At 41.9% G+C, this 12,613-nt stretch overlaps 1 protein-coding gene across 1 annotated transcript; it reads left to right on the plus strand.

Annotated features, from left to right (window-relative positions):
• Positions 1 to 9,332: 9,332 nt before the first annotated feature.
• Positions 9,333 to 11,382, plus strand: ved (ventrally expressed dharma/bozozok antagonist). Its single transcript, XM_071466088.1, has 3 exons — positions 9,333 to 9,663; positions 10,487 to 10,746; positions 10,892 to 11,382. Exons 1-3 carry the CDS (start codon positions 9,429 to 9,431, stop codon positions 11,243 to 11,245), a joined length of 849 nt encoding a protein of 282 aa, XP_071322189.1. The 5' UTR covers positions 9,333 to 9,428; the 3' UTR covers positions 11,246 to 11,382.
• The last annotated feature ends 1,231 nt before the right edge of the window (positions 11,383 to 12,613 follow it).

Below are 12,613 nucleotides of genomic sequence, written 5' to 3' on the forward strand. Positions count from 1 at the left end.
AGTATTTTTACTCCACCAACATGATGTTGGTACTTTTACTACAGTGAAGTATCTGAGTACTGAGTACTCTGTAGTACTTCCTCTGCTCCTGTATTAAACCTGATAAATGGTTCAGATCATCTCCCTGATACTTAAACAACAGATCCTCATTCACAGTCGAGGCCTGTCAGGAGCTGCAGAAACATTTCCCGTGTGTGTGTGTGTGTGTGTGTGTGTGTGTGTGTGTGTGTGTGTGTGTGTGTGATGTGTGAACTCACAGGCGTTTCCTTCACCTCTTCCTAACAGCCTCATTAACCTCTAAATACCAGTTTAACATCAAAAGCCGTGTCGGGGCTCACGCCTCCGTCTCCTCTCTCACTTCCACTCTCTGTGACTTGTGCACACACGTCACATAATATGTTCACGTTTTCTGTAAAAAAAAAAAAAAAAAACAGTTTATATTTCAAACTGAGGATGGGTGAACTATATGACGTGAAGACAGCTCTGCATACTGTGTGTCTGCAGTTTTTATAAATGAAATCAGAGTTTCTGAATCACCATTGACACGTCTATGTTTTCGACACCGAATGTGTGAAGCAAAAGTTTCTGAGGGAGCAGGAGACATGAGAGCAGCATCGTCCTGCTCCGAGGAGACTGGGAGTCTGGGCCCCTGTGAGAACAGAGAGGACATGTAAATTCATTTCACTGTGGATGGAGGACTCTCAGCGAAAATGTCCTTGTTATAAAAAAGTGACCCCTTTATCTTTATTGAACAGCTCCTCTGCAGCACAGACATCATGTTTTATTCACCGAGTGTTTTCCTGTTCGAGGAAAAGACGAGAGTGAAAAACAAAGTGACAGTGGTAGAAGAAGTGCTCAGATCCTTAAAAACATGGAAAAATAATTCATTTCAAGGACCAAATCTATCTTTAGCAAACGTTTGTACAGAGGGTTTTTCATCTAAATGTACGTAAAGTTTTTACTGTTGTAGCTGCTCCAGTGGAGCTGGTTAATATCAGACATTAAATCACTAACAGTGTCTGAAAACTGTCTCCTGGAGGTTATGTTTCTGTACAATTAAACTGCAACTGAAAATATGTTTGCAGCAAACAGGATTGTGACTGGATTCATTTATAAGGAATGGTGTTTATTTATTGTCACAAATACATTGATACTGAATTTATCGGTAAAATGTTCACAGACAACGTGAAAATATCTGATCTCAGTGTTCAGAGTCCGCCTGTAGTGACTCACAGCACCTGGTTCAGGTTCAGGAACGATCCTGGTCTGGTTGAATCCAGGAACAGTTCACACTGACTTCAGACCTCCATCTTTCACTGACCTGAACCAGAGAGCTGTTGTTGTCTAAACCACAGAGTCTGGAGTCTGGATGTGAACAGGGTCTCTGGCGTGACAGTCCTGAGCTCCTCCTGGTGACTCCCTGACGTTTCCTATTAAATGTGTTCGTTGTAGCAGTTTAGTTGTATAGAAACATCATTTCTAAGAGACACTGTGACGGAATGAAAGAAAAATTTCACTGATAAAAACGAGACTAAAATGTTTTTAGTTCACTAAAACTAATGAAAAGTTCATAATTTATCTGGGTGAGACATTATTTTACATGTTAGCATTAAGCTGAGATTAAATCACAGTCAGTCTGATCCTGTCTCTGTGACTGAGGACGTACTCGTCCCTTGTTGCACAATGACAGTGAAGGTCTTGAGGACGTTCTCTCGTACCTGTTATAACAGCTTAGAAACCCTCAGGTGTGTTACAGCCTCGCAGATTTGGGGAGAAATTTAAATTTCACAGTCTTAAAAACATCCCTCTGTCCCTCTTGTCTCCCCCATCTGATGAGGGGAGTCGCAGCGCCTGCTCTTCCACCGGGACCAGTCCCGCTGGCCCCATCAAAGCCCCGGGAGCCTTTGATGAGGTTGATAGGGATCAATGGGAGAGGGGAAGAGGCCTTAACTGACTGTGTTACAGACGGGGCGGGCAACTGCTGGAGACTGCCGGCAATGGATCAATGATTATTGGGCGTCATCAGCGCCTTGATCTGCATAGAAGAATCCATTCAGCAGCAGAAACAGTCACAGATTAGGTTGTTTTTTTTTTATTTATTCTTCTTGTCAGCAGATCAGTTTTAGGAAAAGAGATAAAGCTTTTTTGATCTTTTAACTATTTCACTTTTATCATTAATAATTGGGTCAATTTAATACTTCTCCGTAAAGAAGGAGAAGTATTAAATCGGCAGAGTTGTAGTTTAGTGTTTATTTAAACTTTATTTTGAAGTGTTATATTCCTGCTTTTCATCTTAAGAATTTACATTTCAGATGATAAATGGTTAATTTATTGTCAGTGAATGTATATTTTTTGAATCTCTTTTGGATAAGAAATAAATAAGTAGGAAAATGTTATGTAAATTAGATAAATGATGCAAATTAACCACATATTGTTATGTAGTCTGTTCTAAACATGAACCTGTATATTATTTCATATTTAAAGGTTCAGGAACCGATGGGGTGGGGGCCACAGACGAGGCAGTGAAGTCATGAAGAGTTAAGAGACAAAAAAAAAAGATATCAGCTCCTCTATGCTCTGTTGGGACATGTGTCTCCCTCTGGTCTCCTGTCAGGGCCTGTGGGGGGTGGGGGTGGGATGGAGGGGGGTCGAGGTGTGTTTGTGTCCATAACAGAGCAGCAAACAGGCCCATTAGAGATGAAAGAGTCTGAATGGAGCCAATCAAAGACGAACCCGGCAGGAGACCGTTACCCCACAGACAGCAGCAGCCTGGGACTGGGGCCGGGGAGGATGAATGACCCTCATCATGGATAAGGAGCACACACACACACACACACACACACACACACACACACACAGGATTACAGACCGAGCCTGTCCTCGTGTATGTTTGGTTCAGGTAAATGCAGCATGTGTTGTGTTTCAGTCCAAAGGTCCGGAACAGATGTAAACAAACGAAGACCAAAGACTGTGCAGGAACCGTCGCAGCAGCAGGTTTAAAGCATCGCTTCATACAAATACTGCAACACAAACAAAATAATAACCTCGCCTTCATTAATGAGCCACGAAAGCCTCTGCTGTGACGTCTGCACCGACTCATTTTGTCTGTGGTGTTCAAAGAACTTCAAATTTACATTAGAAAAAAAAATCAACAGCAGTGTGTATTTCCACAGCCGGTTCAGGTCACTCAGGAAAAACCCACAGTTCCCTCTATTGTCAACGTTCTTCATCTGTGGATTATTCTAAATCTCTGTGGGTGTTAACAACTCAATAAGTGGAAGCTGCTGTTTAAACCTATAATAATATAAAAGGAGTCGTTATAATTAAAATGTCGTAAACTGTTTCTGAAGTTTTCTTTATGAAATCACGGCACCTGTAGCTACCAAGTTTTCACAAAATACTTTTTAGAGTATAATTTATTTCTTCTTTCCCCTAAAAGGCCCAGTTGTTCTCCGCAGTCTGATTTTCTTCATGTAAACACCAGTTTGACTGTGTTGTAAAGTTTCTGGTGAAATTTGTGTTTTTGGGCAAATTTGCACTAATTAATCATAATATCAATGAGTGAGAATAATGTTGGTCAAAAGTATCTAAGGACATTTACTCAGGTTACTGTACTGAAGTATTTGAGTGTTATACTTCTACCACAGTACTAATCACAGGCTCATGTTGTACTTAATTAATACCAAATATAATCAACAGATCAATTATGAGGTGTTATTATCAGCTGCATGGGCAGAGGGAGCTCCACCTTCACCAGCTGCAACATTAAAGTGACACAGATATTAATTCATTAAAATTATAATCTAATGATATAATATATAATCATCTCAAATGGTCCCATTCTGCATCATCAATCTTTTTACATTTGGTACTTTACACTTTAAATAAGATGAAATAAAATGAAGTAAACACAACAAAATCTTAAGTAAACTTAAAGTGAACATAACTTAAGACAATTTGTTATATTTACTTCAGTATCAGTTTCCTAGATTTCTTGAAGTAAGATCAACTTGTGAGATTTTTCAGTTTGTATTTAGATGTTTATGCTAAAAGAAACTCGAGTGGAGGAACTTTCATCCAGGACATGAGAGGAAGAGAGGCCATGTTCCCGGCCGGGGTGAATCAGGAGTCAGAGGAAACAAACGCACCCAGAGAAACACAACAGCAGTGAGGTGGTCGGTACAGTGAGAGGTTCAAAGAGGTCCTGATCACCTCGGCCGCTGCCCCTCTGTCTGCGTCTGTGTGTCGTATAACAGGGAGGATGATGGGTATCAGCGTCGGCCCGCTCCACCTCGTCATCTCCATCCTGATCTGTGTGGTTCAGCTGCAGCTCTTTGATGTGGGGGGGGGGGGCTGACAGACGAGGGGCCGGGAGACGAAGACACAGGGACACGTCAACAGTCTGCAGCTCTAAACTGATGAATCTGAACCTGCACAGTCACTGTTTACTGTCAGGTACAAGTACAACCTCTGAACTGCATTCTACTGATACTTGTACTTTCACTGAAGCTTTTGGTGTATTTTTACAACATTTTATTAGTACTTTTACTGAAGTGAAGGATCTGAATACCTCTGCCACTGCAAAATATCACAATATTACTATGAACCAGTGGTAGAGGAAGTATTCAGAGAAGCAAAAGTAGCAGTATAATATACTGAAAATACTCTAGTACATGTAAAAGAACTGCAAAATAAAAATATATGAGCATTATCAACAAATTAAAGTACTCAGAGAAGTAAAAGTAATGTGAAAACACTCTTCTACAAATAAAAGTATTTGCAAGTTTTATCAGCAAAATACACTTAAAGTACCAAAACTAACAGGACTTCACGCAGAATCATCCCCTGCTGAGTTTCATCACATATAGAATCTATACGTGTCCATAGTATAGATTATAGATTATTATTATTATTACTTTCCTCTTGTTTCCTCCTCTCCTCTCCTCGTTTCCTCCTCTCCTCTCCTCTCCTCTCCTCTCTTCTCCTCTCCTCTCTCCTCTCCTCTCTCCTCTCCTGTCTCCTCCCCTCTCTCCTCTCTCCTCTCCTCTCCTCTCTCCTCTCTCCTCTCCTCTCTCCTCTCCTCTCCTCTCCTCTCTCCTCCCCTCTCTCCTCTCTCCTCTCCTCTCCTCTCTCCTCTCTCCTCTCCTCTCCTCTCTCCTCTCTCCTCTCCTCTCTCCTCTCCTCTCCTCTCCTCTCTTCTCCCTCCTCTCCTCCCCTCTCTCCTCTCTTCTCTCCTCTCTCCTCTCTCCTCTCCTCTCCTCTCCTCTCCTCTCCTCTCTCCTCCCTCCTCTCCTCCCCTCTCTCCTCTCCTCTCCTCTCCTCTCCTCTCCTCTCTCCTCTCTCCTCTCTACTCTCTCCCCTCTCCTCTCTACTCTCTCCCCTCTCCTCTCCTCTCTCCTCTCCTCTCTCCTCTCTCCTCTCTCCTCTCCTCTCCTCTCCTCTCCTCTCTCCTCCCTCCTCTCCTCCCCTCTCTCCTCTCCTCTCCTCTCCTCTCCTCTCCTCTCTCCTCTCTCCTCTCTACTCTCTCCCCTCTCCTCTCCTCTCTCCTCTCCTCTCCCCTCTCCTCTCCTCTCCTCTCTCCTCTCCTCTCTCCTCTCTCCTCTCCTCTCCTCTCCTCTCCTCTCCTCTCCTCTCTCCTCTCCTCTCCTCTCTCCTCTCTCCTCTCCTCTCTCCTCTCCTCTCTCCTCTCTCCTCTCCTCCTCTCTCCTCTCCTCTCCTCTCCTCTCTCCTCTCTCCTCTCCTCTCCTCTCTCCTCTCTCCTCTCCTCTCTCCTCTCTCCTCTCCTCTCCTCTCTCCTCTCTCCTCTCCTCTCTCCTCTCCTCTCCTCTCCTCTCCTCTCCTCTCTCCTCTCCTCTCCTCTCTCCTCTCTCCTCTCTCCTCTCCTCTCCTCTCCTCTCTCCTCTCCTCTCTCCTCTCCTCTCTCCTCTCTCCTCTCTCCTCCTCTCTCCTCTCCTCTCTCCTCTCCTCTCCTCTCCTCTCCTCTCCTCTCCTCTCTCCTCTCCTCTCCTCTCTCCTCCTCTCCTCTCTCCTCTCTCCTCTCCTCTCCTCTCCTCTCTCCTCTCCTCTCTCCTCTCCTCTCTCCTCTCTCCTCTCTCCTCTCTCCTCCTCTCTCCTCTCCTCTCTCCTCTCCTCTCCTCTCCTCTCCTCTCCTCTCTCCTCTCCTCTCCTCTCTCCTCTCTCCTCTCTCCTCTCCTCTCCTCTCTCCTCTCCTCTCTCCTCTCCTCTCCTCTCCTCTCCTCTCCTCTCTCCTCTCCTCTCCTCTCTCCTCTCTCCTCTCCTCTCCTCTCCTCTCCTCTCTCCTCTCCTCTCTCCTCTCTCCTCTCCTCTCCTCTCTCCTCTCTCCTCTCCTCTCCTCTCCTCCTCTCTCCTCTCTCAGACTCGCTGTCTGGATGCGGGGATAGTCCCGCACGGCCCCGATCACGGCCCGATCCCTCTCATTATCTTATCAATGGGGCCGATCATTGATTGACCCGATGAATCCTTTAATTCTTCAGTCTCTTTGACTCACGCTCCATTTGCACACAAACGGCGGCTCGTCCTCTTCAGCTCGTCCCGCTCCGAGCCGCTTCACAGGTGATGTTCCTCCGCAGGTCGTTATCAGGTGCTTTAACCTGATCCGGACCCTGTTTAGCATTGAGAGGAGCCGCAGGCCGGGGACGGCTGCAGGCGGGGGTGGGGGGGGGGTCAGTGCCTGAAAGTAATGAGGTACTTTTACTCTGATAATAAAGCAGCCTCCCATTTAAAGGCAGTTGTTCTTCACTGGACTCTTTTAATTTTACATTCTGCTGCAAATAACTCAATAATAAGTGAATTTTACTACTTCACTGCATTTACTGCTGAAAACTCTCAAACTTTTCCAGCAGTAACATTTTAATCAGGGCTTTTATTTTTACTTTCACATAGTGTCACTGCTTCTAGCCTTTTACAGTGAAGTGGTTTTTCCTCCGCCTCTAGTCTACAGTAATTGTGATATTTTCTTAATATCCTACAATATTTCTGACTGTTCATTCATTCATGTGAGTGCTTAAAGTGAATTAATTAGTGAATTTGTTGGTAAAATACTTAAAACTCCTGCAGATGCCCCAGATATTTATTTGTAAGTGTTGGAAATTACATTTACTGAAGTAGGGTCTATTTTTTTAGGTATTTTATGATGCTCCACTCACTACGTTTCATAGGGAAATATTGTTGTAAAAAACCTATAATGAGAATAAAATATACAAGGCATTGTTACAGGAGACGGAGAAAAACCCAACAGTATTTAAAATGAATGAAAGTGCTTGTATCACTGCCAGCTGCTGCATTAATGCTGCTAACATTATTATATTATATACCCTATAAATAATAATTGTAGTATAATATATACTTTTGATATTTAAGTGCTTTTTTCCTGCTAACACTTATATGGAGGATGTTGAATGCAAATGCTTGTAATTATTTTAAAATTGTGTTGTTGTGACTTTTACTTAAATAAAATATCTGAGTACCACCACAGTTTATTTGGAGGATCAGATGTTCGGCTCAGTCATATTTTAATACTTAAATTGTGTTTTCTTGTGTAAATATTTGAGTTAACACTTCCATATAATGTGAATCCTACAATATTACAACAGAAAATCATGGTTATTTGTTTAAAATTAATTGATCAATTCGTTTTTTCAGTTAAATTGAAACCCTGTCAGTCTATCAGTTAGAAAAGAGATCACACAACCTTAAAACCCATCATCGTTAAAGCTCAGCTGACGTCATATCAGTGACTCTCAGACGGGCTGTCTTTAATCCTGGGATCATCCCGGATCAGTGTGTTGTCAGGTTATTAAGCCACTCACTGCTCATTATGTTTGGCTGATGGAAGTTTGTAATTTTTTAAGTAATTGTAACTTGAATGAATGTGTACGATGAGCAGTTTAACACTCACACAACATCTGAAGATCTTGATTAATGACTGGAGAAGAAAGAGACTTGTGGCTGCAACTAATCTTTAATTTCTCATCCAATAATCTGCAGAAAATGGTGAAAATGTTTCCCACAGCTGGAGCTGATGTCTTCAGGTGATGTTCTTCTTTGGTTTGCCTGTTTTAATTTCCCAGAAAAGCAAAGTGATGTATTTAAACATTGTTCCTTGTCTGAAAGCCAAATACATTAAATCATAAAAAAACAAAGACAAGCAAACTGCAACTACTAAATAATCATTTTTTACTTTATCAAAGTAGTTGATTGATTTATTGTTTCAACTCTAAATTAGTCTGATGTTCTCATCTTATGTTATTTTTCCTCTTATTGTTTTTTACTTTGTTATGTAGGATATCCACTCTTTGGATTACCTCTATGTAAAATTAATGGATAAAAATACACACATAAAGTTAAATGCTCTTTTTAAAAAAAAAAACATCCTTAATTCTGAGATTCAGCCTGAAATGTTCATTTAGAAAGAATTTGAGCAGAATTGTTTTATACGACCAACGGTCCAAATTCAAAAGACACTTTTTATTTATGTTAAATGTAGAACAGAGAAAAGCAGCGAGAACACAGACATTTTTAGCATTTTTGCTTCAAAAGATAAGCTCTTCTCATGTGAGCGTACTAGTAATGTTATAAGTTAATATTTAAGATGCTTTATGGACACTGGGGCTTCACCTCCTAGAAAACCAGGTTTATTCTGGTTCATATTGATGAATTTATGTCAGTCTTTGTTTGGCACCTTTTATCCCCCGTACCTGGTCATGACGTCCTTTATTCAGCACAAACTTAGCTTCACCTCTGTCTCATCATTTTGTCCATTTTAAAAGTATAAAAGCTGCCAGACACTAAAAAATCTAGAAAAATTACACGTGTGCCAATAAAATATACAAATCTTTATTGATGACCAACCAAAATCAATGCAATGATGTTACTATAAATAAAAGATGCTCAGTGTTTTGAACAATGAAATAAGTAAGTGATGTTCTTCCTCGGCTGCCGTGGAAAAAGACAACACACACATGTATTTACAGTGTGGACGTGGGTGTAGAGGAGCTGCAGACAGTTTGGGGGTGAGGTGTGTCTATTATCTGTTTTTGGAGGCAGGAAGGAGGAGGGGGGGGGTCTTCCCAGACTTACTGGAGCCATGTTGTAACAGCCTCATTGAGACTGAATGAGACGTCTTAATTACTCCAGTTGTGAAAACTAAAGGAGGGAGGGTGGGGGGAAGTGAGGATGTGTGCTTTGATCTTTGGAGCTGAGAGTTTGAAATGAGGTGGGATGCCCCCCTATAAATACAGCTCTCCTGGAGGAGGAGGCAGTTAAAGCTGTCCCTCCACCAGGACTGAGCACCTCAGAAAGTCTAACCTCACTCTGGACAGAGTTTTGAATCCTGGTTCCACCTTTTAAAACGAAAGGATCTACTGTTTCCGGCTTCTTTCAGGAGAGAACCACAGCACTTTGCAGCCATGAGAGGACATTTCTCTATCGAGTGGATGGCCCAGAGCAGCCAGCCCACAGGAGCACAGACCGTCTCAGCCCCCAGACCCACGGCCTGCGGGACACATTCAGAGAGTCTCCCCGGTTTTTACTGCAGGCAAAAGTCAGAAACTGTACCTGAGCAGCAAGAGGAGAGCAGGAGTCAGGGCCTGGATGAGTACAGCCTGAGCTCGCTGCAGCACCAGCCCTCTCACAATAATCCAGGTACGTTCAAGTACTCAAGTATTTCTACTTAATGTCCTACAATATGTACATAATGGGCTATTCTCACATTATTCCTGTGAGTCTTTGGTACTTTAAGGGAATTTGTAGCAACATAACCGTCAGTAAACTACTAAAAAGTAGGTCTGATAAAAGGATTCATTCATCAACAGTATTGTTTTATACTTCAGTACATCTCAGAGGAAAGCACTGCACTTATAACTCCACTACATTTATCTGCTATAAATTAATATTTTATTTACAAGTCGTATTATCAGCTTATAAAATACACTATTTTGGTATCATTTAACCTTTAGAATATACACATACATTTAATAAATGGTTTATAACACAATATAATGTAGTCGTAAACATTCTTAAGTGTTTATTATTGTTCAGTGTTTGTAAACAATTATAATCATAAAATATATTTGATATTATTGCAGCTGTTTTACTGTGATGTCATTCATTATCTGTTTAACCAGCAGCCTCCACTGATGCATGTCTTACAGCAGCTTTAGTTTCAACAACACTGTGTTATATACCATTAATTACATGTTTATATACTGTTAATAAATACTAAATAGAGGAGGTTCAAGTATTTCATTTATAAGATGATAATACAGCTGTGGTGTAGAACATTAATTTTGAAAGAATTAAATGTGGTTAAGTTAAAACTTTTGTAAGAACTGTAGTTAACTGATGTATTACTTTACTTTACTTGACTCAAGTAAAGATATAACTTCACTTTACTTTAACTGAAGTAAAAGATGTTAATACTTAATATCAAATATAATAAATATTAAAAATGATTTCCTCTTTCCAGCGTCAGAGGCCGGTTTCAGCAGCGGGACAGAGGAGGAGACTTCCGGGTACGAGAGCGAAGGGGGTCGTTCCCTCTCCCCCTCGGCCCCCCCAGACTGTGCCCCCGCCTCACCGCCGTCCCCTCCACTGGGCAGGAGACCTCGCACTGCCTTCACGGCGGAGCAGATCAGCAGCCTGGAGAGGGCGTTCAAGAGGAACGCTTACCTGGGAACACAGGACAAAGCCGAGCTCTGCAAGAAGCTCAACCTGTCTGACAAACAGGTAACGAGCCTCACTGTGTTTCATCTAATTTAATTCAATGTGTTTCTAAGAGTTCTGGCTTCAGCCCTGATGTCCTCTAACAGTGAGAAATATTCATCTTCTTTGATGAAAACTGTTCCTCATGAGACTTTCTTCTTGTCCTCAGATCAGAAACTGGTTTCAGAACAGACGGATGAAGCTGAAGAGGACGGTGCAGGACGCCCTGGCTCACGCCTGCCAGGCAAACGTCGCCTCTCAGTTCATGCATTACCCCGAGCTGCAGGCCTACAGGCCGGGGCCCTACCCCAGGTACCACTCAGCAGTGGCGGCGGCGGCGGCGCCAGAGGCCCCGGCTGCCGCCTCCTACGTCCACCCACACAGCCTGCAGTACAGCTCGCCTCTGCCCAGCGTCTCCACTCTGGACCCCTTCTACCAGTACAGCAGCCTCCCGGGGGTCATGCTGCCCTCTGCCACAACTCAGCTGATGGGCTCCTACCCAACTTATCCTCAGTATTACTAACACTGTCTGTCTAGTGAAGAAGATCTGGAAATATTGACTGTGATATTTTGTCAAACAAAATAAGATTGTTCTGGTTTTATTGTTTGAACAAAAAATGTTCTCATCTTATCCTAATAGGATCGACACTAACAGAAAGAGACGGTTTATAAGAAACATGGCACAATTACTGCTGCGAAGGTTAAATCTGAATCAAGAGTCAAACAGGGTAGTGTGCAATATTGTGATTTGTGTGTGTATCTCTGCTTGTAACTGATGTATAGTTTGGATATATTTAAATTTGAATCTATGAAGTGTTTTATCAGATTTTTGTTCTAATGTCACTGTGAAATCAGATTGTTAAAATAAAACCGTTACATAAACTTTACAGGTCGTCTGATGTGTTTTCATACAGAGGTGGTGAAGTAACTAAGTACATTTACTCCAGTCTTATGTTTGATCCAACGAAACACAGCTACTCTCTCTAAAGTTCCTCAACTGCATAAAGTTTGGTCAAAACTAAATTCTAACTCCAGTGATTCTGAATTTGTGTGTTTGTGCAATCCTGTTCCAAAAACTGATCCTTTTTTCTGGGAAAACAAAAGTACAGACTGAGTGATTTTCATGTTGCACAATCACTAAGAAATCTTATGGTGTCGAGTGTTTTTCCATCTACTGCTGCAGGTCTGTGCAAACAGGGTCACAACTCTGAGGACACCCAGTTTATGAGTTTACATTCAGGCTGGTTTTAATATTTCTAGTTAGTTTGTTAATTAGTTAATTGACTTAAACATCACAATACAAATATAAATATTAAAGGTCCCATTTAAATTAACCTGTGTTTTATCTGAAGTGTTGATCTCCATCAGAAGATATATCTATGGTTTTAAGAACCAAAAACCATCTCAGTGTAGTTTTACATCTCCTCTCTCAGGCTTCTCTCTGGAGCTCTAGTAACAACAGGTCAGTCAGCCAATCAGAGGAGAGGATCTGAGCCTCTCTTCGGATCTTGATTGGCTGATTTCTTTCTGAATGATCAAATAGAAATACAGCAGTTTTCAGGTAAACACTCAGAGAAACCAAATCCTGTAAGGTTGGATGGTGGGTCCAGGTGGGCGGGGCTTGGGGGGTGGCTGAGACTGATTTGTTGTGACATCACAAAGTTCCAGTAGTCTCAACGGCTCATTTTGAGGCCCAGTTTCTGGACTGAGCTCCGATACTTTCACAGTATTAATACTGAACCAAGACCTGTTTTATAATAAAAAAAGACACAGAAATCAATAACCAAACCTGATCAGATATAGATATTGGGACCACAATAAAAGTCATGAATATCTTAGAATAAAATGTCTTTAGACAGTAAACTAAATAAATGAAAAAATGATTTAGTAT

Source organism: Trachinotus anak, unplaced genomic scaffold (assembly GCF_046630095.1).
Source record: "Trachinotus anak isolate AG129_WGS33_773 ecotype Australia unplaced genomic scaffold, CSIRO_AGI_Tana_v1 ptg000028l, whole genome shotgun sequence".
In the NCBI taxonomy this organism is placed as follows: domain Eukaryota; kingdom Metazoa; phylum Chordata; class Actinopteri; order Carangiformes; family Carangidae; genus Trachinotus; species Trachinotus anak.